A 25238-nucleotide genomic window follows, 5' to 3' on the forward strand; every position below is an offset into this window, starting at 1 on the left:
GGCTGCAGATAGACATTAGTTAACTAAAATGAATCAATCACACTTTTAAAAGGGAAGGAACATTCTCATTATGTACAGGTTGTTTTGGATGTCTAGCACTCGCAGTGGTAGCACAAGTACACATCCATCATTCTAGATAGGAGCCACTTTCCAAAACATCTGGAAATTCAAATCTTCCCTGTCTCGATCTACAATAAAAGTACCTTCTCTCACTCTCTCTTCAACCAGCCTTTCCCTAACTCCCCTCTTCATCTCAGAAGACAAGATGTGTTACTACCCATTAAAATGTAATTTCATCACCCAGGAGTCTTTTGGCCAAAAATGCCTGTGAAGAGGACAAAATTATATGTACAGAGAAAACTGTTATGTTGAGAATTCAACCAGTCTTGGTTTGAGTGTGCAGCCTGCAATTGTACAGGGGAGAAAACAAACATGATTCCGGGCCTTATAATGCTGCCTCCCCAGAATAAATGAGTGTAATACCCGAGCCCCGGGTCGCGAGGTGATGTTAGGAGTGCCGTCTCGCCCTAAGGCAACCGCGGGTACACAAACTGCTCCCAGACCGTTCCCTCCACGGATGCTCCATCAGGCCGTGGATACTGAGGATCTAACCCAGGAGCTGAAAGGGTTAAGTGTAGCCACCCAGACTCCTGCAGTTTGGGCGGGAAAAGGGAGAAAGGAACCAGAAGAGGGAGCTGTGGGGGAGGTCAGTCAGGTGAAGGAGAGAGGGGAAGACGGATGGGAATGGGTGTCGATCCAAGACCCGTGGACGGGTAAATGGGAGACGGTGCGTCTCACCCATAAAGAGGCTGAGGAGAAGAGAAGAAGAGAAATGTCTATACGACCCTCTTACTGGGGAGAAAGAGAAACCCGTGAGTGGCGTCGGAAGTTAGCTGAGGAAAAGAGACGGGTAGAAAGGGAGAGAGAGGAAAAGCGCCAATGGCTTTTGGAGGAGCTGAGGAAACTGGGTGGCTACCCGGACCCTGGGGCTACCCCGAGGGGGAGGACCACATACCCTGGGGATACACAGGGCATGAAGAAACAACCCCACTTCGGATGAGGGAAGGAGACAACCTCGTACCTGAAGACACCTCATCAAGACCACCAGGTCTAGGAGCGATGAGGACCAGTAACCCTTTTGTTGAAGATTGGACACCCCTGAGAGAACCGTTGTTCGAACAGGAGAAGTTTTGTGCAGACTTGAATGACAGTTCTATACCCTTTCCCCCTTTAATAAATGAAGACAAATTGTTTGGTTTAAAAGAGTCTCCGAGTTTATTTGGTACGGGGGAGGTGAAGAAAAGCGAACCCTCACAATGAGATTATGCTTCTTCGGTGAATAAATCCATCCCCAGGTCATTGCCACATTTTGAAAATACAGCTGTTCTGTCTTCCCTAGACTATTCCTCTAACATGGGAGAGAGAAGTGTCTGCTTTAGCCCACTCTTCTCACCCATCCCCTTCTGTATCTATGAAAATCTTCTTAATCAGAGTAGCACCTCATTGGAATCCCTTAAGTTAAGGCAGGAATGGAGAACCTTTAGCCCACTGCTCCCCTCATGTTTCATCATTAGTCAGGTTGGCAAAGGCTGATGGGAGATAGGAGTTTAACAGTATCTAAAGGTTCATCAGAGTTCTCCAACTCTCAATTAAGGTTCCCTAAGTGGCTGGCAGTGCTCTAGTCCATGGGGTCACAAAGAGTTGGGCACGACTTAATGACTTAAACAACAACAGCAAAGTGGCTGGACCCCTTCACTGATTGCTGCCTTGTCGTGGCGAAGGGGCTTGAGTAATTCAGAGAAGCTATGGGCTATGCCGTGCAGGGGCATCCAAGACGGACAAGTCATAGGGGAGAATTCTGACTAGACGCAATTCACCTGGAGCAGGAACTGCCAAGCCACTTCAGTATCTTTCCCAAGAAAACTCCATGGACAGAAACAAGGAAGGACAGATCCTGAAGCTGAGGCTCCAATACTTTGGCCATCTCATGGGAAGAGAAGACTCCCCGGAAAAGACTCTGATGTTGGGAAAGTGTGAAGGCAAGAGGAGAAGGGGACGACAGAGGAGGAGATGGATGGACAGTGTCATGGAAGCCACCAACATGAATTTGACCCAACTCCGGGAGGCAGTGGAAGACAGGAGGGCCTGGAGTGCTCTTGTCCAACAACAAAGTGGTTTCCTGAGATACTATCAGGAGACTGTGAACTTACCGAGAGAGGTCACAATCCTACAGTTCTCCTGCATGACTTCCTTATGTAGAGCTCTCTGGCGAGGATGCAGCAGTGCCCACTCCTCTTGGGTGAAATCCACAGCCACGTCCTCAAAGGTCAGTGGACACTGAGTAAGGAAAAAAATCTATTAGTCATAGAAGAGTCTACTGGCAAAAGTCCGAAGGCTAGCTAAAAGTTTAACAGCTGGGGATATATAATGGAGGATTCAAACTTTGGTGGCTGGAATTCGCAGTGTGCCTAATAAGCGGAAGCTTCATCCATACAAGACAGAAGTGCTCCTGGTTGGTTGAAAGGGGAAAGAGTTTCAGTCTGTGCCAGGTAGGGTTAAGGTCCCCCTGAAAACACAGGTTTGCAGCTAGAACGTGTTCATGGATTCCTTCCTCAGCTGCATGCCCAGGTCTTGATGATGGCCAAGGTTGCCATTTGGAGAGTGAAAACGAGTGTGCTAGGTGCCGGTGTCTCATCTGGCCCCGTGAGACATGCTTTACTTACCTCCAGGCTGGATTACTGTAACATGCTCTCCATGCCTTTGGAAAGTGTTCAGAAATCTCAGCAGGTCCAAAACGATGCCACCAGATTGTTCCCCAAGACTGGTTAAAGGCATCACATAACTCCACCCCCAGTACATCGCCTCTACTTGTTGCTGATCTGTTTTCTGCTTTTGACCTACAAAGCCCTCAACAACATGGGCTGAAGAGAGAGCCTTTTTGGTTACTGCTGCCAAACATCGGCACTCTCTCCACAGGAGGGCAGGCTGGCCTTTCTCCAAGCAGGCTGAGACCTTTTCTTTCAGGCAGGCTTTATCCCAAGACCTGCCGAAGAGAAGAGCTGCTATTTTACGAAAGTTTTAAATACGGTTTGTTTTTATATTGTAAGCTGCCTCGGGTCCTCCCGAGGAGAAAGGATGCAATACAAATATTTTAAATAAAGAAATGAACAACAATCATAAATTAATTAACGGCCTAAGGGCTCCGCACCCCTTCCAGGGCAGAGGCTGCAGTCCTTGGAATTGTGCTTGCAAGGAAGGGTCTTAACAGCAGGACAAGAGGGGAGGGCTTACCCTCAGGCCCCACCTGTAGGCTGTCTATGGGCATCAGAGAAGCCACTTCTGGACACAAGGTGTCTGTCCAGATAGGCCGGCCGTCTCTTCCAGAAGGAAAGAGATGCAGGACTGTGGACAGGGATGGGAAAACAATTTCTACTTTTGCCATATTTAATTTTCATCTGAATAGGAAAAATTTTGCAGATTTTTGCCCATTCTTCAAATATAAAGCGAAACAAGATTTTTCAGATCTACAACCGCTAAATGCAACATGTACTGCTATCCCAAGCTTGGAGAACACTATGTTACATTTGGTTTCATATAGAGTTTGAAGCTAAGGAAGCTTGAGTAGGGGGTGTAAGCAGCTACTCTAGAATAGAACTGACTAACCCCAGGAAAAATACAGATTTTTAACAGCTGAGAACTTCAAACACTGGATTTGCATGGGCTAATTTGCCAGCCCGGGTGGATAAGGTTTCTCATTCAGCTGTTCTCATTCTTAACTTCTTCACAGTTCCCACACAGAAGAACTGGTGAATTTTGTAACCTCTTGGTTGTTCTGGGTTTTTCGGGCTTCTTGGCCGTGTTCTGAAGCTGGTTTTTCCTAACGTTTCACCAGTCTCTGTGGCCGGCATCTTCAGAGGATAGCAAACTGTGCTCCTTCGTTTGCTTTCCGTAGGATCCTAGTCACTTCCCCTGCTGTCCTCTGAGGATGCCGGCCACAGACTGGCGAAACGTTAGGAAGAACCACCTTCAGAACACGGCCAAGAAGCCCGAAAAACCCACAACAACCATTAGATCCAAGCCGTGAAAGCCTTCGAGAATACATTTGTAACCTCTTATCTAAAACAAACTGGGGGGTGGGGGAATCTTCTGTGGCATTCACCCTTATTATGCTGAATAGATTATGCATTATTCATGTTCTATGCTGATGTGGTTGAGAGGTGGGGCCACCAGAGATATTAAAAAGGAAGAGCCTGAGAGGAGAAGGGGGGAGTCGAGTTCAGCCAGAGAGAGAGAGATGGTTGGGAGATTTGAGGTGTGATTAGTCTGAGGAGTGAATAGTAACTTGTGAGATTTAAATAGAAGATTGATGCTTGATGAACCTGAAGTAAATATTAAAGAAACATCTGTAATTAATAAACCTGTTTTAAGAAAAAGTGAACACTGAATGGACCTTCATCTTTCCTAAGCAAAGTACGTTGATTTAGTGATCAATTGGTGGCAGCGTGTGAAAAGGGGTTTGGTTTGCCTTCGTGTGCTCTGTGGTAGGAAGACAAACAGGGGCCACGAGGGGCAAACGTCACATCTTCTCCAATCCTTCCCAAAGAGGTGAGTGGGAAACAGAGGCAACTGGGCTGCTACTTGCATGTCTTCTTAGTGATCCTCGCTCCACCTCTTCCGCTCTGATTCCATCACATGACAGAACGGGCGACTCCAAATGTGCTGCCGCCATTGTGCCAATCCCTGTGAGACAGAAAAGAGGTGGGAAGCCAGCTGCATCAGCCTGTCTCAGACACTATGATTAGATGCCTTAAATGCTTACTAGGATGTAACCTCTTTCAAAAGAGTGGGATTAGTTATCTCCCAATCAAATGTATGAGACTGCTCTAGAAGACACTCTGGTGCAGGGGTTCAAATGTTGGACTCTAGAGTTGCTGTTTCTAGTTGCCATTCATTCATGTCACTCACTGGGTGGCTTGTACTAGTCGCACTCACTCATCCTGACATGGCTCACAGGGATGTACTTGAGATGGCAAAAGTTCAGGCAAACAGTTATGAATTACTGAACACATAAGGAATACATAAATATAGAGTGGTGCCTCGCTTGATGATGTTAATCTGTTCCAGCGAAATCGCTGTTAAGCGAAATCGTCGTCAAGCGAATTTTAAAAACCCATTGAAATGCATTGAAAACCCTTCAATGCATTCCAATGGGCTAAATACAGTGGTGCCTCGCATAATGAGTACACCGTATAACGATGAATTCGCATAGCGATCCCTTTTTTGGAATCGCTAATGCGATCGCATACCGATGGTCTCTATGGCCAAAAATAACTTTGCGATGATCGGTAAGCGTTTCGCTTACCGATCTTCGCATAGCGATGTCAGGGAATTAGCTGTTCGGCGGTTCCAAAATGGCCGCCAGAACACCCGAAATGGCCGCGCGCAGCGTTTTCACGCCCTGCCCTCGCTTACCGAGGGCGAGAAAATGTCTGCGCTATGGGGAAACTTCGCAGAACGGTGAGTTTAGAAGCCATTGGAACGCATTAAACTAAGTTTAATGCATTCCTATGGCATCTCCTGTTCCGTATAGCGATGTTTCCCCATAGCGATGGTTAATCCGGAACAGATTAACCTCGCTATGCCGGGCACCACTGTACCTCATCGTAAAGTGAAGATCCTGCATAGGGCGGCCTTTTTCCGGTGCATGTATAGCGAGGAATCTGTCCTAAAGCACAGTGATAAGCCATTTTGCACAGTGGCCGGCCATTTTAGAGCTGCCAATCAGCTGTTTGAAAATCGTCGTATAGTGAAAAATTGGTTCCCGAAGCAGGGAACTGACCGTGAAGCAAATTTTTCCTATTAGAACATCGTTTTGCAATCGCAAAAGCGATCACAAAAACCTCATCATCAAGCGGTTTTGTCATTTAACAAGGTACTCGTTAAGCAAGGCACCACTGTAATGCACAAGTAGATAGATATATAAAATCACAATGCAAAGTGTCAGGATATATCCTTTTCCCATTTGTATTTTAGCTGGCTCAGTAAGCTCAATGGTTTAGGTATCTGAGCCAGAGTGTGGGAGTTTGATTCCCCACTGTGCTTCCTGTGAGTAGAGGCACAGCTCCAGGACGCTCCCAGAAGAAACGAAGAGTAAACCACATCTAAATATTCAGTAGCTGGGAAATCCCCCAAAGGATTGAAATACAGTATGCCTGCATTGACTTGATGGCACATGATTATTTTTATTATAAGTCTTATTTAAGTTCTCTAATTTCATTTTGTATGAAACGCAGCTCTTCACGTCTGACATTCTAGCTACATAACAAAAGGCTATTTTCTGCATATAAATTCTTCAGTTGCTAATCTCTGAAACACATTTTGTAAATGGAGAAAAGTGTGCTGATAACTTTTTCCTCCCACTCCCAAGACTGAAGGAAACCAAGGCAGCCAACATGAATCCTTACCTGGCAAGGTGGCCCCTCCATCAGTTGGTCTGTTCTTCAGTACAGCCTTCTCTTCTGGAGGCAAATTGGACTGAACCTCCAGAGATCGATCTTTGACCTCAGAGAGAAGGGGAAATCCAAGACAAACAATGAGAGAAAAGAACAGATAAAGAAATGCTACAGGCAGATATCTATATTTATGGGGTTGGAACTCCTCCACTCAATTGAGGCAACGCCTTGCCTCTGCAGCCACAACACCACATTACGTTCTTTTGGGGATGGAAGCAGTAAAACATGGTGTTTCCTTTAAAAACAAAAGAGCATGAATGATCTTCCTGAGTCTTGCTGACCAACAAAATGGAATTGGGGGGGGTGGTTATCCACTTTCAGTGGATAATTAGGCAGTGACTATAGGGCCATCAAAAAGGAAAGTGGGGACGAAGAGGAAATGCTCTCACCTTTTGGTCTTCCTGCCTCTTCTCCTCTGCGTGGTTCAGGAGGAAGCCTTCGGCCAGGGCCACCGCCTGGGAACAGGTCTCCGCTCCACATTCCCTCACCCAGCTCTCTATCTCCAAGGGAAGGATCGCTAGGAATTGCTCCAGGACCACCAAGTCCAGGATCTGAGTCTTTGTGTTCCTTTCTGGCTTCAGCCACTGACAGCAAAAATCATGAAGTCGGCTGCAAGCCTCTCGGGGACCCTCCGCTTCCTGGTAAGAAAACTGCCTAAAGTGCTGCCATTGTTCATTTGAGCCAACTGTGTCCTCATCCGGGAAATTCTGCACCTCTCGCCCATAGAATTCCTCACTGCTCCCCATCTTGATGGCAGGGAGGCCGGCTACGCCATCCTCAGCCATCTTTGATCTGTGCTGAAGCAAAGCTTCCAGGGGAGGCAAAGGAGCCCTCCGTCTTCTCTCTCAGGTAAAAGACTACCTTATCAGACCCTGCTGCTAAAAGGTAAAGGTTCCCATTGACAATTTCTCCAGTCGTGTCCGACTCTACGGGCCGGTGCTCATCTCCGTTTCCATTGTCGGAAGACAATCTTCTGTGGTCACGAGGCCAGCACGACTAGACATGGAATGCTATTACCTTCCCACCGTTGTGGTACCTATTTATCTACTCGCATTTTTCATGTTTTTGAACCGCTAGGTTGGTGGGAGCTGGAACAAATGACGGGGGCTCACTCCGTTGTGTGGATTCGAACTTACAACTGCTTGGTCTTCTGACCTTTTAGCACAGATGCTTCTGTGGTTTAAACCGCAGCGCCACCACGTCCCTTTGCTGCTAAACCTTTGCAAATCTAATACAGTATGTTCTTCTGTTAATAACAATTACACTGCAATGGCAGTAGGAATCGGGAACAGATTCTCTCATCCCTGAAGAAACAAAGGCAGGGAAAGGTAGAGACTTGAGGAGCTTCCTTCCGGTAAGAAACATGAAGTGTGTCTTGACCCTGAAAGAAAGGGAGAAGAAAGCCAAGCCTGAAATAAAAGCCAGAGACCTGGGGAGCTTCCCCAGCTGAGAGTTACATACCAGAGTGCTGTCCTCTGAAGATAACGGCCACAGAGACTGGCGAAATGTTAGGAAGAACAAGCTTCAGAACACGGCCAAAGAGCCCGAAAAGCCAACAATAACCTCTTTTCACTTAAAAACAATCAGGAGATATAGGAACCACTCCTAAATGGTCATTAAGTACTCATGTCCAATCATCAACTAATGCCACATGCCTTTCTCCTTGATTCCTTTTGCTCCTGTCAAGATCTCCTCAAGCCTTTTTAACCCTAAGCATGAACTTGATTTTTATCAAGGCATTCCTTTGACTAAGAAAATCGTATCAATCATTTGGTTTTTAATTCATCAATAGACCATTTGCAGTCATAAACACTCAATTAATTAATTAATTAATTAATTAATTAATTAATTAATTCGTTCATTCATTCATTCATTCTATTTCTATCCCGCCTATCTGGTAACATGACCACTCTAGGCGGCTTACAACATCATTACACAATAATAGAATAATAACAACATTTAAAAAATGAATTATTGCAGTCAATATTTTAAAAAAGACACTGTGGTTTTTTTGGGCTACTTGGCCTTGCTCTGAAGGTTGTTCTTTCAAACATTTCACCAGTCTCTGTGACCGGCATCTCCAGAGGACAGGAGTCAGAACTCTGTCTGTGCTCTGGTGTAGAACAACAACCCATCGGATCCCAGCCATGAAAGCCTTCGAGAATACATCTCTTAAGATATTCTTACAAACATTGCTTAGTAATTTTGCATGCATATTATTCTAGATTAAATTATTTTTAGATCATTCATGTAACCCTGATCTTTAAAAAAAGAGACAATTCTAGCAATTTTCCCGATTTTTAATTTTTATTAAGCCCCGCCACCATCTTCCACCATCTTTCTCTTCTATTCCCCTTCCTCCCTTCTTTGCATATCTCTCAGAAATTTTTACAAACATTGCTTAGTAATTTTGTACGTACAGTACAGTCTATTATTCTAGGTTAAACTCTTTTAGATCATTCTTGTAAACTTTGACCTTTTAAAAAAGACAATTCTAGCCCTTTCCCCCCGATTTTTAATTTTTATTACTGCCTCAACAGATAGAGGTTCTATCCTTCACCAGCTGAGAAATTCGCTGCCCTCCTGAAACAGAACAAAGGTCGCTATAGCTGTCGCTATAGGACAAGAGCTTCTGCCTAAGGCACCTCATCAAGCCCCGCCAACATCTTTCATCATCTTTCTCTTCTATTCCCCTTCCTCCCTTGTTTGCAGGGCCAGTCCTACAGCTCCTGTCAGGAGTCCAATCTGTCTCCCTCTCCCCCCCCCAAAAAAATCCCATCCCAGTCAATCCTACATCAAACCTCTTTACCACCTGGACAATGGAAGATGTCGTTTTTTGGGGGGGCGGGGCGGCCATCTTGTCTGTGGCTTCGGGCAGCAAAATATCTTGGACCAGCAGCCCCCCCACCCAACCCCCCCTCCCTTGAATGGACGCCCGGCCAACCTGCCTTTTTTGTGCCAGCGAACACAGATAGGCCAAGCTGGAATATTTTGCTTCTCCCTAAAATACTTTTAAGAAAGAAAGGAAAATATATATATATATTTCGGAGGCTGTTCCCGGCTCTTATTCGCTAGGGAAGAGCTGGAAAACCCCACAACCGCCTCCCTCTTTCCCTCGTAGTAGCAAAACCACCAAAGCCAGCCCCACAAATCACGATGGGCATCCTTTGGAGGGCTTGCCGGATCCCCTCCTTGAGGGAGGAGGCGCTTCTCTCCCCCCGGCCGGCTTGGGGGGTTTGGAGTCCCCTTCTTCCCCCCGGTTCCCACTCACTTTCCCTGCAAACCTCACAGACGGACTCACCCCCCAGGCGGGAGGCGGGGGCTGCGGCTCAGATCACCCCCAAATAGGTTGAAGCCCTATTTGCCTCCGGAAGATAAAGAAGGAGGGACAGGAGGGACACTTCCTGTGTTGGCTTCCCTTCCCCCCACCCGGTTCCCTCTAGGAATCCCAACTTAATGCCCTTAACCGTCAGGTAGAAGGGTGGCCGGACAGCTCAGTGGTTTTTCAGAGCTCTAGCTGCAGAGCCCAGGGTTCCGAGTTCGATTCCCGCCACTGGGCCATCTGGGAGACCACCACCCACCTGGGCGGTTGGCCCTGGGAGAGTCTCACCGTCTCAGAAATACCTCCCAGAAAGATGGGAAGGGGGAACTACTCCTGAGTCCTTTGTATCTGGGAAACCTAGAAAAGGTTTGCCACAAGTTGGAACTGACGTGAGGGCAAATGATTATTGACATGGGTGCAGCTGTGGTTTCTGGCCATGCCAAAAGAGGGAAAAGGCCTTTCTTTCTCTGAGGGAAAAGCTATAGAGAATTTACCTCAGGGGGGCAAAAAGGGTGGAAGTACAATTCTTTGTTTTCCATCCCAAACAGTTCACCCCTTTCTGTTTTCTGAGGGAAAGAGGCAGTTCCAGAAGTGCCACAAAAAAGAAAATGCTGGAATCCTCCGGGTTTCCTTATCATGGTTTAGTCCCTGTCTTGTTTCTGAGGAACCATCAGCCTGAAGAAAACAGAAGTCATGGGCCAGGACGTGGAATCACTTCCCTCTATTACTATCTCCACACAAGAATTGGAGGTTGTTCATGACTTTGTGTACCTTGGCTCAACAATCTCTGACCGTCTCTCCCTAGATGTCTAGCTGGATAAACAGACTGGGAAAGCAGCCACCATGTTCTCTAGACTCACAAAGAGAGTATGGCTTAATAAGAAGCTGATGGCATATACCAAGATCCAGGTCTATAGAGCCTGTGTCCTGAGCATACTCCTGTTCTGCAGTGAGTCCTGGACATTTTGCGCACGGCAAGAGAGGAAGCTGAACACCTTCCATATGCATTGCCTCCAGCGCATTTTTGGTATCACCTGGCAGGACAAAGTTATAAATACAGTAGTCCTAGAGCGAGCTGGAATTTTTAGCATGTATGCATTACTGAAACAGCGATGTCTACATTGGCTTGGGCATGTTGTGAGAATGGCTGATGGTCGGATTCCAAAAGATCTCCTGTATGGAGAATTAGTGCAGGGAAATTGCCCCAGAGGGAGACCACAGCGTCGATACAAGGAGATCTGCAAGCGGGATCTGAAGGCCTTAGCAATGGACCTCAACAGATGGGAAACCCTGACATCTGAGCGTTCAGCCTGGAGGCAGGCGTTGCGTCATGGCCTCTCCCAATCTGAAGAGAAACTTGTACAGCAGGGCGAGGCAAACAGACAGTCCCGAAACCAGCAAAATCAGGGAGCTGGACAGGGGACAGGCTGTATTTGTCTTCAGTATGGAAGGGATTGTCACTCTCGAACTGCCTTCTCAGCCACACGAGACGCTATTCCAAGTCCTCTATTCAGAGCACGTTACCATAGCCTCTTGAGACTGAAGGATGCCTAATTCTAATAATGTTTCTGAGGGAAAAGAAGCCTGGCCCTGTTAGCTTACGTTCTCCTGAGGTAGGCCCACCTCACGTTGAAGCAGTCTGTGGAATGTCATACCGATTAAAGTAAACTGAGTGTTTTCTCTCCTAACTGCTTGATTTTGAGGGGACAAAGTAACTTGAAAGATTAAGAGCACAGGCTGGAAGAAGGGAGAAAGCGTTTCTCCCCTTTTCCCATGTCAGACCTGAAGTTGGGACACTTCCTTGGTCCAGAAGAAAGGAAAAGGAGGAACTTCCCACCCTCTTTTTCTGGTGTGGACTTCACAGTCCTGGGCCGCTGAAGGATCTAAGGCCCCAACAGTGCTCCATAAATGAAAAGGAGGAGAGCCACCTGAGCCAAAAAATCTGGGTGTCGGTGTGATGTGGTCTCGATGACGTTCCACAGTCCTAGGACCATCTAGGGCAGGGACCAAACATTGGTGACGCCATTGCTTGGATTCTCCCGATACAGGGGAAGATCAAGGAGCATATTCTCCCATAGGACTTAAGCACAGCCATTTAAAAATAAAACAAAGCTATGAATGCTTAATGCAGCCATTGGAGTAGCTGAACCAGCAGCTCCCATGGTTAAGCATCCATTTGAGCCACTGGATAGGCTGATCTGAGACCTGGCCACGTTCAGCAGACAATGCAACACGGTCTTCTTTCATAACTGAGTGGCCAATATTTACTTAATAATGCTCTAAAGGCTTTTATTTCCTTCTCTTTTCAGCTGGGCACATTTTCTTCTTACCATTAAGGAAAAAGAACGGAGGAGGAAAGAAAGCAAGAAATGAGAGAAAAAAGGTAGGAGAAACCTAGACTCACAAAATCAAAATCAAGACAGCAATAATGCTCTTGGAGATAGCTTTGTTTGGGGGTAAGGCAGGGAAAGAACTGAAAAGAGGGACTATGAAGCATACTAGAGGAGCAGAGATTTGCATTTCTGAATGACAGCTGGCTAGGGATTCTAGCAGTTGTAGTGCAAAATAGTAACATCATCTGCTGCAGTCATCATCCGTGGTTTGCCAGTCCAACAACATCTATACTTCCCCACTGCTGGTCTTTGAATTTAGTGCAAATGCAATTTTTTTATGACTTGTGTTCTTTGCTCCCTTACCTCTGTTATGCTTTAACATTACCTCTCCAATTCAAACTAAGCTGAAACTATGGCTCTTATTAAAAGCAGGATAATGGAACATGTTTTAGGAGTGAAAATCCAACTCAAGAATTGGGTTTCAGGAAGAGCCCCTGGACAATGCCATCTGGAAATGTCAGGGACTGAACTTGAGAGCTTCAGCAAATTGTTGTTGTTTAGTTGTTAAGTCATGTCTGACTCTTCGTGACCCCATGGACCTCACGGATATTGGTCAAATTCATGTTGGTAGCTTTGATGACACTGTCGAACCATCTTGTCCTCTGTCATCCCCTTCTCCTCTTGCCCTCGCACTTTCCCAACATCAGGGTCTTTTCCAGGGAGTCTTCTCTTCTCATGAGATGGACAAAGTATTGGAGCCTCAGGTTCAGGATCTGTACTTCCAGTGAGTACTCAGGGTTGATTTCCTTCAAAACGGATAGGTTTGTTCTCTTTGCAGTCCAGGGGACTATAGTCTCCTCCAGCACCACAGTTCAATACATCAATTCTTCATCAGTCAGCCCTCTTTATGGCCCAGCTCTCACTTCCATACATCGCTACTGGAAAAACCATAGCTTTGACTATGTGGACCTTTGTCGGCAAGGTGATGTCTCTGCTTTTTAAGATGCTGTTGAGGTTTGTCATTGCTTTCCTCCCAAGAAGCAGGGGTCTTTTAATTTTGTGGCTGCTGTCAGCATCTGCAGTGATCATGGAGCCCAAGAAAGTAAAATCTGTCACTGCCTCCATATCTTCCCCTATTTTTTGCCAGGAGGTGATGGGACCAGTGGCCATGGTCTTAGTTTTTTTGAACTTCAAACCATTTTTGCACTCTCCTCTTTCACCCTCATTAAGATGTTCCTTAATTCCTCCTCACTTTCTGCCATCGGAGTGGTATTATCTGTATATCTGAGGTTGTTGATATTTATTCTGGCAATCTCAATTCCATTTTGGGATTCATCCAGTCCTGCCTTTCGCATGATGTATTCTGCATGTAAGTTAAATAAGCAAGGGGACAATATACAGCCTTGTCATACTCCTTTCCCAATATTTGAACCAATCAGTTGTTCCATATCCAGTTCTAATTGTTCCTTCCTGTCCCACATATCGGTTTCACAGGAGATAGATAAGGTGGTCAGGCACTCCCATTTCTTTAAGAACTTGCCATAGTTTCCTTTTGTCCACACAGTCAAAGTCTTTTGTGTAGTCAATGAAGCAGATATTTTTCTGGAACTCTTTGGCTTTCTCCATAATCCAGTGCATGTTAGCAATTTGTCTCTAGTTCCTCCACCCCTTCGAAATCCAGCTTGTACTTCTGGAAGTTCTCAATCAACATACTGCTGAAGCCTACCTTGTAGGATTTTGAGCATAACCTTGCTAGTGTGTGAAATGAGTGCAATTGTACGGTAGCAGGAGCATTCTTTGCCACTGAAGAAATCAAAGGTTTTCCCATCTACTATTTAAAAATAACTCTTAATTATTCTGGCTGCAGGTATTAATTCTTTAGCTCATAATGCTCAATGCATTATGCAAATGAGCACAAAATAAGATATAAACCCTAAAAATTCAAATGAAAATATCACTTATTTCCAGTGAGCTTTGTTTTAATAGTCAGCTTTTTAAAAAAAAATTGTAGAGTGTTTCTCCCCCTCTGATTTGAGGGACAGGTTGTTCTTGTTCTGTTCCAAAATATCACCTTTACTAGCTGCCTTTCTGGAAGACAACCAAGGGTTGCTCAAGGCAGCCATCATCTGGGGGTTCTCCCCTTACCTTTTATACTCCCTCTTCCACATTATAGCTTGTCAAGGTTTGGGATGTGGAGATGGTTCCGAGACAAGTCCGTCTTCCAGGTCGACGCCAAAGAGACTCACAGAGACAGTAGGTTCCTTCTTAGCTCATTAGATATACAGTGGTGCCTCGCTTAGCGAGTGCACCGTATAGCGATGTTTCTGTATAGCGATCCCTTTTTCGGGATCGCTATACGGAAACATACCCGATCTTCGCAATGGGGAAAATCCGCATTGCGAAGATCGGGTATTGCGGCGGCCATTTTGGAGCCGCCGAACAGCGAGGGCGCGAAAATGGCTGCCGGCAAGGGGAATCCTCGCTGAACGGGTAAGTAAGCAAGGTACTGGAACGCATTAAACTAAGTTTAATGCGTTTCAATACCTTTTCCCTACCCGGAAAGGATTAACCTCGCTATGCGGGGCACCACTGTATTTATCTATCTTGTTAACAGAATTTATAAAACAGAACGAGATTTTTTAAATTGAAGAATAAGAAAGTTCAATATTACAAATGGTCCAGTTCTGACTGTAAAGCTGATACCTCAATTATTTTACTTCTTTCTGTCCTTAGGGCTTAAGCGCTTTTAGATATTTTAAAGATCTGGCTTTATACAAACTGTGATGTTGGGAAAAGTGGAAGATCTGCCCTTTGATTGACTTGAGAACCGAAGGCATGGTCTTTATGTTGCAAGAGCTGAGTGAGGTTGATGGCAACAGCAGCTTTTGGAGGTCACTCATTTAAAGGGTCACCATTAGTCAGAAGTGATATGACAGTACAGAACAATGCCCATATTTGTGTAGGTTTTTATTTGTCTTTAAAATGCGTACCACACCTTTCTATTAAAGGACAGGGTTCAAGGGAGATAAAAACAGATAACCATTCAAAGTGAACCAACTAAAGCCATTATAATAGCAAAAGATGGAAATTTACATTATTTTAAAAAAAGGAAGACATATGAAACATCATATGCCAGTCAAAAAAAGAGATGTTTTTACTCAATATCTTTGATTATTCACCTCATTAGTTCCCTGCCCCTATGTAGACTCTGGTGAGTAATACAATTAGAACTGCAAGTAAAACATTGTACATACATTTGTTACACCTCTGGCATTTGTGTGGCTTCTCTCCTGTGTAGGTTTTCTGATGCCTCATTAAGTCTAACTCAGAAATAAAACATATCCCTCATTCTTGCATTGCTATGATCTCTCTGTTGTATGGATTCTGTGATGCCCCAGAAGATGTGATTTCTGAGCAAAACTTTTTCCACACTCCTGGCATTTGTATGGTTTCTCTCCAGTGTGGACTCTCTGGTGGTCCAGAAGATGTGAATTTTGAGCAAAACATTTCCCACACTCCTGACATTTGTATGGTTTCTCTCCAGTGTGGACCCTCTGGTGTTTTAGAAGGTGTGAATTCTCACCAAAACATTTCCCACACTCCTGGCATTTATATGGTTTCTCTCCTGTGTGAACTCTCTGGTGTTTCAGAAGTCCTGAACTCTGAGCAAAACATTTCCCACATTCCTGGCATTTGTATGGTTTTTCTCCAGTGTGGACTCTCTGATGTTTAAAAAGACCTGAATTCTGAACGTAACATTTCCCACACTCCTGGCATTTGTATGGCTTCTTTCCAGTGTCAACTGTCTGATGTGACAGGACTGAATTCTCACTGAAACATTTTCCACAGTCTTGACACTTATATGGTTTCTCTCCATTGCCAACACTCTGGTGAGTCAGGCCTGCTGAACTGTGAGAAAAACATTTCCCACACTGTAGACATTGGTATGGTTTATTTCCAGTGTGGACTCTCTGGTGTTTCAGGACTCCTGAACGCTGAGCAAAACATTTCCCACACTCTTGACATTTGTACGGTTTCTCTCCAGTGTGGACTCTCTGGTGTGTGAGAAGGTGTGAATTTTCACCAAAACATTTCCCACACTCCTGGCATTTGTATGGTTTCTCTCCAGTATGGACTCTCTGGTGTGTCAGAAGTGTTGAGTTGTGAGAAAAACATTTCCCACACTCCTGACATTTGTATGGTTTCTCTCCTGTGTGAACTCTCTGGTGTGTCAGAAGGCTTGAACTTTGAGCAAAACTCTTCCCACACTCTTGGCATTTGAATGGTTTGTGTCCTGTGTGGGCACTCTGGTGTGCAAGAAAGGTTGAATGATGGGTAAAACGTTTCCCACAGTCCTGGCATTTGTATGGTTTCTCTCCAGTGTGGACTCTCTTGTGTTCCAGAAGATATGAATTGCGAGTAAAAGATTTTCCACATTCCTGGCATTTGTAAGGTTTTTCGCCTGTGTGGACTCTCTGATGTTCAAGAAGAGTTGAATTTTGAGCAAAGCATTTTCCACACTCCTGGCACTTGAATGGTTTCTCTCCTGTGTGAACACTCTGGTGTACAAGAAGGGTTGAAGTGTATGTAAAATATTTCCCACATTCCTGGCATTTGTACGGTTTCTCTCCTGTGTGGACTCTTTGGTGAGTGAGAAGGTTTGAATTGCGATTAAAAGATTTTCCACATTTCTGGCATTTGTATGGTTTCTCTCCTGTGTGGATTCTCTGGTGCACCCGAAGGAAAAAATTCCTGGCAAAACATTTCCCACATTCTTGACATTGGTATTTTTTTTCTCCTCTGTTGATTCTCCGGTGACTGACAAGTTTGGGTTCAGTATTATCATCTTTTCCAGGTGCTTCATTTGTAAAACACAGGTCTTCAGTGTGGATCTGCTCATGAAGTGTAAGTGCCAACTTTTCAGCAAAATGTTTACCACACATGGTGCACGTGTAGGTCTCTTCTCTGGCATAAATTTCCTGATCTGCTGGAGGAAAAACAAGCATAGAAAAGATTGAATCCTAAATTTGAGAGAAAGAATCCACTGGAATAGAATAAGGGTCTAAATGAACAAACTGGATCCTGAAATGAAAATGACATCATGGAGGGAAAAAGGAGACTGTGTCATTTTCCTCTTTCACAGGTGCATGGCACCTACATATTTTTATTTATTTATTTATTTGTTTGTTTGTTTGTTTGTTTGTTTGTTTGTGATGCAGAAAAAGGTATTTTTGCTCTAAAGGATATTTAACAAGCACGTTAGTGGTTTTAGATCTAGAAGAAAGAAATGAAACATTAAGTCACTGTTCCATAAATTGGAATTATTGCTTTTTAACATATTATACTATTCAGAGATCTTCGTGCAGGGTTCTAGAAATACAGTGCCTGAAATCCTGTTGTACACATCAATATGTGGAACGGGAATGATGGCAGCAGCAGTAGTACAGTGGTGCTCCGCATAGCGACGATAATCCGTTCTGGAAAAATCATCACTATACGGATTTGTTGCTATGCGGAACAAAAAAGCCCATAGAAACGCATTGAAACACGATTAATGCGTTCCTATGGGCTTCAAACTCACCGTTCAGCGAAGATCCTCCATAGTGCGGCCATTTTCCCTGCTCGGTAAGTGAAGAATACGTCCCAGAAAACAGCCGGTGGCCATTTTGAAACCGCCAATCAGCTGTTAAAAAGCATTGCTATGATCGGGAACTGATCATAGCAAAGCAAAATTCCACCACCAGCCAGCCCCGGATGATGCCTGGCCTCCTTGCCAGGGCTGTCCCGGGGCACAGACGGGTGGGCCAGAGGGTCTTTCTCCGGCGAGTGGGGGCTCGGAGGAAGGGAGCCACCCGGGGTGGGAAGGGTGGGTGGGAAGGGGCACGCCAGCCTAACGCCGCTCGCCAGCCAGCCAGCTAGCCTGGGAGACACCCGGCCTCCTTGGCTGGCGAGCAGCTGGCTGGAGGAAGGCAGCCGCCCGGGGTGGGGATGAGGGGTGGGAAGGGGTGTGCCAGCCTAATGCCGCTCGCCAGCTAGCCCGGGAGACACCTGACCAAGGCCGGCGAGCAGCGGGCTGGAGGAAGGCAGTCGCCCGGGGTGGGGAGGAGGGGTGGGAAGGGGCGTGCCAGCCTAACGCCACTCGCCAGCTAGCCCGGGAGACACCCGGCCTCCTTGGCCGGCGAGCAGCAGGCTGGAGGAAGGCAGCCGCCTGGGGTGGGGAGGAGAGGTGGGAAGGGGTGTGGCAGCCACCGCCAGTGAACCAAACCCGGACGCCCGGTCTCCTTGGCGGGCGAGGAGGGGGTCTCTGGCGCGCTGCCCCCCGTCCAGCCACTGCCACCTTAATCCCGGTCCCCAGTGGGCTCCTCCTCCTTTGCAGCGCCTCCCGCCGCAACTGCTCTCTGGCTCGGCACCCCAGGGGGTGCTGCGCATGGGGATCGGGGCCAGGCCCTTCACCCCTCCTTCCCTCCCTCCTCCCGAGGCGCCGATCAGCTGTTTTCTTTGCCATGATCCGTTCCCCAAGCAGGGAACCGATCATCGCAAAGCAAAATTCCCCATAGGGAACATCGGAAATCGATCGCAAAAGCGATTGCAAAATCTTCATTGCAAAGTGATTTCATCATTATACAATGCAATCGCTATGCGAGGCACCACTGTAAATCCTTGCTGTTTAAAGCCTTCATTTTGCAATGTTTGGGTACATGCAACTTGTACACCAAGCAGCAAAGTCGTGTCCGCCTTTAAATGACCAAAGGTAGCCTTTAAATATCAGAGCCCCTCAGTCACAAGTGGACAAAAGATGGCCCACAGGCCATTGGCACTGCTCCCCTCCCCCATTTCCTTATGATAGGATTATTGCAATTCAAGCGGTATGAAACGGACACACACACTTACTCTCTTTTAAGGGAAGCTGGGAAGCCATAAAGGCTACATGGCGTTCTTTTGTGAGGATAAGATGACCAGGAAACCTGTCCTTAAGTGTACCAATACAGTGGTGCCCCGCTTCATGATGATAATCCATTCCAGGAAAATCGCTGTTAAGCAAAATCGTCATCAAGCCAAAAAAAACCCCATTGGAATGCATTGAAAACCGGTCAATGCGATCCATTGGGGAAATACCTCATCATCCAGCGAAGAGTGTCCATAGAGAACCGCCAATCAGCTGTTAAAAACCGCTGTCTTCCGAAGCAGGGGTCCGGAAAGTAGTCATTTTGCGGAACCAGAAAAATCATTGTATAGCGAACAAACGGTTCGTGGAGCAGGCTCCTAATCAATGTACAGTGGTGCCTCGCACAACGGGTGCCTCACACAACGATGAATTCACACAACGATGCCTTTTTCTGTTAAATTTGCCGCCTCACACAGCGATGTTTCCTATGGGGGATTTTCACACAACGATCTCCCTTTTCGTTCCTGTAAAAGTGTCTTACAATGTTTGGAAGCCGTTTTAAATGCTTGCAATGGTTAGCCCACCTCCTGAAACCTATGCAAACTGATTTTGGTGTTGTTCTGACACTTCGTTAATTTATGATGATTTTTTGTTTTCTCCATTGGAAACCATTAGACAGACCATGCAATGGTTTTCAATGGAGAAAACAAAAAATTACCATAAATTAACGAAGTGTCAGAACAACACCAAAATCAGTTTGCTTAGGTTTCAGGAGGTGGGCTAACCATTGCAATCATTTAAAACAGCTTCCAAACATTGCAAGACACTTTTACAGGAGCGAAAAAGGACTTCGCAAAGCCATTGAAATGTATTGAGTCTGCTTCAATACATTCCAATGAAGGAAACATTGTTTCACACAGCGATGTTTCCTATGGGGATTTTCACTTAAAGACGGCAATCCGTTCCAATTGGAACGGATTAACTGGTTTTCAATGCATTCCTATGGGAAATGGTGTTTCACAGAACGATGTTTCACACAACGTTGATTTTTTTGGAACCAATTAACATCGTTGTGTGAGGCACCACTGTAATGCGGATATTCCCTTTTGGAATCATTGTTTAGCGATCGCAATCGCTAAATGTCATCGTTAAGTAAATTTGACGTCATGCAGAGTAAGCGTCTAGCGGGGCACCACTGTATAGGTAGGCTAGACGACTGCATCATTCAGCCACTGTCTCACACTGTTGGCTCGTGTTTAGCCTGAGATCTCCTAAACTCCCTTAGTCCAGAACTTCGATCATAGTCTCTTCAGAAAAACCTTCCAGTGACTATGAATCTCACCCTCAGGGCATGACATGGGGGGGGGGCAGGGAAGAGCTGCCAGGTTGTGCAGACCCACAACTCTCAAAGGTCTGATGCTCTGAGCATATAGCTGATGGTGGTCCATGGCTGAATCAAAGAACAAGAAACCCCACTCCACCCTGTCAACTCAAGCGGCACAGACGGAAGACAGAAACTCAGCTTAATTCTCAGCTGCAGGGAAGGGCTCCTTAAGTGAAGGAGTCTCCTGAGGAGCAACAATTGCCTATCTTTGGGCCTTGTCTATACTGGGAAAAGGCCTAGTAGCAAAGGTCAACATTATGTCTCAAGGAAAAGTGGCCCTTTGGGGGAGTCAGTTCCTCCCAATACAGTTTGGATGTGCAGTCTACAATGGCCCTGGGGAGGCACACGTATCCCCTCCCCATAGAAATGTTGTAGACTCTCATCCCCTCTCTGTTCGAAAAGAACAGAAACCTGTTAAGCACTGCTGCTTCCCCCCCCCCATTACCTTGAAGTGGTGTGAAGGTAACAGGAAGTTCAAGGGGTCCTGTGGCTCCTGAAATGTCTCCCCCACCATCTGCAGTAGAAAAAGAATCTCGTTGTGTTGTTCTTCAAGATGAACTCAAAGTTACATTTTTTCTTAAAAGAACTCACTTTCGTAATGTACCTCACTCTGTGTTCCTCTCCCAGAACATCCAGCTAACCTGTGTCTTTCTCTTTCCTTGTTTCATCACATTAGGCTGTGTAAGGACACCTTCAGGGTTATCCCATCAAAATCTCTTTCATAACTCAAGATGTGCCTCTCAAGGTTGACGTAATATATCCCACAGGATCTGGGATTCAACAATGCTGTGAGACCCTCCAGGAACTCCCCAACCTTTCTTTAAGGCCTTCCCATGAGCTGGCGCTCTGACTTAGAGCACCAGCTCATGATCATTGCTCTGACTTAGCTATTCCTGTTACCACACTTAGTGCAAACCAGGGAAACAGGGAGACTTACCGAGAGAGGCTACAAACAAACGATTCTCTTCCATGACTTCTCTGTGCAGGGCTCTTTGCTCTGGATCCAGCAGCGCCCACTCCTCCAGGGTGAAATCCACAGCCACTTCCTCAAAGGTCACCACAGCCTGGCGGAAAAGGAAACATTTCCTGCTTATAGAATCGATTACAACGTGTGATCAAAAGGTGGCTGAGATTTATATCACAGGACTTCTGAGTGGGGAATTCACAGTCTTCCAAAAGGAAGTTGTTGCTGCAAATTGCTAAATTGAGGGACCCCCCATAGCCCCTCAAGGACAAGAGACCACGTGCCTTTCAATTCCACTTTGAGAACAACAGTGGGAGCGGAAGGCCTTCAAGTCCAATTCCCAGACTTCCTATCAGTGGCTGACGAGGATGTTGAGGGTTTGGAGAGGAAAAAATGTACTTCCTTTAGCGGCAGGACCAGGGTTAGAACTAATCAAGTGGGACCATTCAAGGATGTAAACCAAAACAATAAATTATACAAGATGCAAACAAGAAGCAACCAGATGGCATGTCCAGCTTCCTTTTTTCTCCCTGATTGAACCAGGTTGGGGAGACACTTGAGGTCCACAAAGTGAAAGCTATTTCTTCAGAAGGCTTCCAGGAATGTGTGAGAGGGGGAAGCTGTTTATCATATTAAAACAAATCGTTCCCCCCCTTTTTTTTTCACTTTTAAACTTGGGGAAGCTGGAGAGGTCTTAGGATTTCGACATTCCCTTTCAAGAATGACATCCCAAGTCCATCAATTATTGGAAATGGGATAAGGAGTTAAAAAAGCCTTTTGGCTTTATCATTTTCTTTGTCTCCTTTATCATTTTCTTTCTCTCCTTCTGCCCTCTGCATAGAAAGGGCTCCTCTGCACCTTACCTGCTTTGGTTCTTTGCCACCACAGAGAAGAAGAGGCAAAGGACAGCTCGTTCCGAACAGCATTCCAGCCCCTGAAGAAGAAACAAAAACAGCCCCATAAACCTGTCTCTGTGATTAACAATTGCAGTCCCAGGAACACAGATCAGAACATAAGCCTTTGTCAACCTGATAGGACTCAGATCCAAATAAAAGAGAGAGACCTGTTTTGTCAGACTGTGCAAGCAGTGTTAAAGATGCCTTCACCACTAGCTGTGGTGGCCAGGGTTTCTGGGAGTGGTAGCCCAAGAACATCTGGGCACCCAAGGTTGGAAACTACAGTAGGACATTGAGTTGCTACTAAGGAGATACATATCCTTGTTCCTATTATGCCACGGGAACTGCCTCAGTGATCTGGAGCAAGTCCCTCACTCTCAGCCTCATCTACCTCACAGGCCTATTGTTGTAAAGATAAAATAGGAGCAGAGCCGTGCGGTCTTGAGCCTATTATTGGAGGTTGCGTGGGATAGAAATATCATTTGCAGATCAATATATTAATAAGAAAATGCACAGGACAATCCAATCACTTATGGTTGTTTTTATTTATTTATTTATTTATTTTATTTACTCATTTATTTGGGTAGTTCCAACTATTCCTCATTTCATCTGGGTGAAAAAAATTGCTTCTCTTGTTTGACTGGAGGCCCAGAAATGAACACACAGAAAGAAAGAGGCTTGGGGGAAGTAGTTCCCATTCCCCTATCAGAAGAACAATCTCTCGCATGCTTCCGAGAAAGAGCGCCATGACAAACATGCCACCCCTCCTCCCAGCCAGGGAATCCTTACCCTTTGAGGGGGCATCTCCGTCACCGTCACATTCATCTTTTCTTGGCAGCGCACTGTGTTTGCCGTCCAACGGAGCCTTCTCTGCTGCAAGGAAATCACACCGACCTTCCCTTGAGAAGTTTCTGATCTGGAAAGCAGTTGAGGATCCAAGAATTTGGACAAAGAAAAGCAAAAAAAAAAAAAAAGGATAGTCAGAAATCTTAATGCCCAAGACTCTGACATGAGGAGAAATTGTGCCCCTGCTTCCCAAGATTGTGCCTTCGTAGAAGAAGAGTGCACAATCTTCAGAAGCAAGGGCATATTTTCACCCAAGCCCACTGAGGGACAGAGGCCGTATACTCCCCATCCTGGATTCATAATCACCAGGAGGAAATGCTCTCTCACCTTCTGCGCTTCCTTTCTCTTCTCCTCGGCCTGGTTCAGAAGGAAGCCTTCGGCCAGGGCGACCGCCTGGGAACTGGTCTCTGCTCCACATTCCCGCACCCAACTCTGAAGTGCCGGGGGAAGGATAGCCAAGAACTGCTCCAGGATCACCAAGTCCAGGATCTGAGCTTTTGTGTGTCTTTCTGGCTTCAGCCACCGACGGCAAAGAAGGTGGAGTCGGGTGCAAGCCTCTCGGGGACCCACTGCCTCCTTGTAGGAAAACTGTCTGAAGCGCTGGCACTGTATGTCTGAGCTGCTCATGTTCTCATCCAGGACACTCTGCCTCTTTCTTTCCCATAATTCCACACTCCTTCTATTCTGGATGGCACAGTGGTGTCTTTCGGCTGAATTGCTAGCTGAGTCTTTCTGCCGCATATTTGACCCGTGCACACGGGGAAGCCTCCAAAGGACTCAAGGGCAACCACCTCAAATTCTCTCAAGGCAAGGATCTGGCTTCACTACTAACGTTCTGCAAGATTAAATCGTATAGCATATGTGAACACAAAATGTGGGGAATAGGTATTATTCCTGAAGGAAAGGCAAGTAAATGTCAAAGGTGAAAGGGAAAAGAGAAACCCTGGGAATTTCCTTCAGCTGAAACTAGCACCTTTCCTTTACCTGAGAGGCAGCAACTGCCTCCGCCCGAGGCATCTCTCCGTGTTCATGACTGGTCATCACTGAAAATCCCCTTTCATGCACTCCCTCCAGGATCGTTTCTGTTCTTGACAACCCTCATCAAGCCTTTTTTTCTATGTTAATTATTGAAAATAATAATTGCAATCCCATGCCTTCAGCCAATTCAGATGTACAGCAACCTGTTCAAAAGTTTTCAAGAAAAGAGTTTACTTAGAAATGTTCTGTTCTCTTCTTTTGGGAATGCTCCGGGATCATTGTGTAACCTGCCCAAGACTACACAGGCACACATAGCTTGGTGGTGCAGAATTCAACTCCCGACTTCTGACTCCACAGCCAGGTACCCAAAGGACCTCAACATTCCTTTTTCTTGATCAAAGAAAACTTACTGACACTTTACCATCTAATTCTCAATAAATTATTCAGCTGAGTACAAAACAGACATCGCCTGATGTTCGTAACACCCATGCTTTGTTGCAATTGTTCAGTGCTTTATCTTAAAAGAGGCAATATTTTCTCGGTATTCGCGAAGGCTTTCGCGGCCGGGATCTAATGGTCGTTGTGGGTTTTTCGGGCTCTTTGGCCGTGTTCTGGAGGTTGTTCTTCCTGATGTTTCGCCAGTCTCTGTGGCCATGGGCATCTTCAGAGGACTGGAATCAAATCATCAGAGCATGGACAGAGTTCCTACTCCAGTCCTCTGAAGATGCCGGCCACAGAGACTGGCGAAACATTAGGAAGAACAACCTTCAGAACACAGCCAAAGAGCCCGAAAAACCCACAACCACCAATATTTTCTCTCTCTGATTTTGGGGGTTAAGCTGCCTTGTAAAAGGAGACTGTGTTGCTAACTACCTCCCACCCCCGCTTTGCCTTTCTGGGAGAGAAGCAAGGTTTTCCTAGGGCAGCCATCTTCTTGGGGGGGGGTTGTTTCAAGCCTCCCCCCTTTTCATTCCCCCTCGTCGTCACTGGTAGGGTCAGCGTTACTCTTCGGAGGAGGAAAGCAGCTCCCATTGACATCAGGTCCTGGAGGGGGAGGACAGCCCTTCCCTTTCCTCCCCACCCCCTCTGGCCTTCATCCTCTGGAGGGGGGGAGAGG

The 25238-nt window shown here is 46.0% G+C and overlaps 2 protein-coding genes across 3 annotated transcripts in view; both read right to left on the bottom strand.

Annotated features, from left to right (window-relative positions):
* LOC110069972 (uncharacterized) overlaps positions 1–25238 on the bottom strand; it is a 34268-nt gene that overhangs the window by 8373 nt on the left and 657 nt on the right. Inside the window, exons 2-7 of one of the 2 annotated variants that reach the window (XM_078388086.1) lie at positions 23471–23978; positions 23087–23213; positions 22265–22335; positions 21375–21501; positions 20883–20951; positions 15559–17154 (exon numbers count right to left, since the gene is read on the bottom strand). In XM_078388086.1, the coding sequence (XP_078244212.1) occupies positions 15559–17154; positions 20883–20951; positions 21375–21501; positions 22265–22335; positions 23087–23213; positions 23471–23884 (2404 nt within the window). In that variant the 5' untranslated portion in view covers positions 23885–23978. Of the gene's footprint in view, positions 1–15113; positions 17155–20882; positions 20952–21374; positions 21502–22264; positions 22336–23086; positions 23214–23470; positions 23979–25238 lie in introns of those variants that run through there. The other variant, XM_078388085.1, reaches the window with a different exon arrangement.
* On the bottom strand, positions 4386–9952 carry LOC140703953 (zinc finger protein 500). The gene is made up of 4 exons (XM_072988155.2): positions 9814–9952; positions 6902–7893; positions 6465–6561; positions 4386–4740 (listed from the first exon to the last, which is right to left on the bottom strand). The coding sequence occupies exons 2-4, from the start codon at positions 7295–7297 to the stop codon at positions 4577–4579; spliced, it is 657 nt and encodes a 218-aa protein (XP_072844256.2). The 5' UTR covers positions 7298–7893; positions 9814–9952; the 3' UTR covers positions 4386–4576.

This window comes from Pogona vitticeps, chromosome 2 (assembly GCF_051106095.1).
Source record: "Pogona vitticeps strain Pit_001003342236 chromosome 2, PviZW2.1, whole genome shotgun sequence".
Classification (NCBI taxonomy): Eukaryota; Metazoa; Chordata; class Lepidosauria; order Squamata; family Agamidae; genus Pogona; species Pogona vitticeps.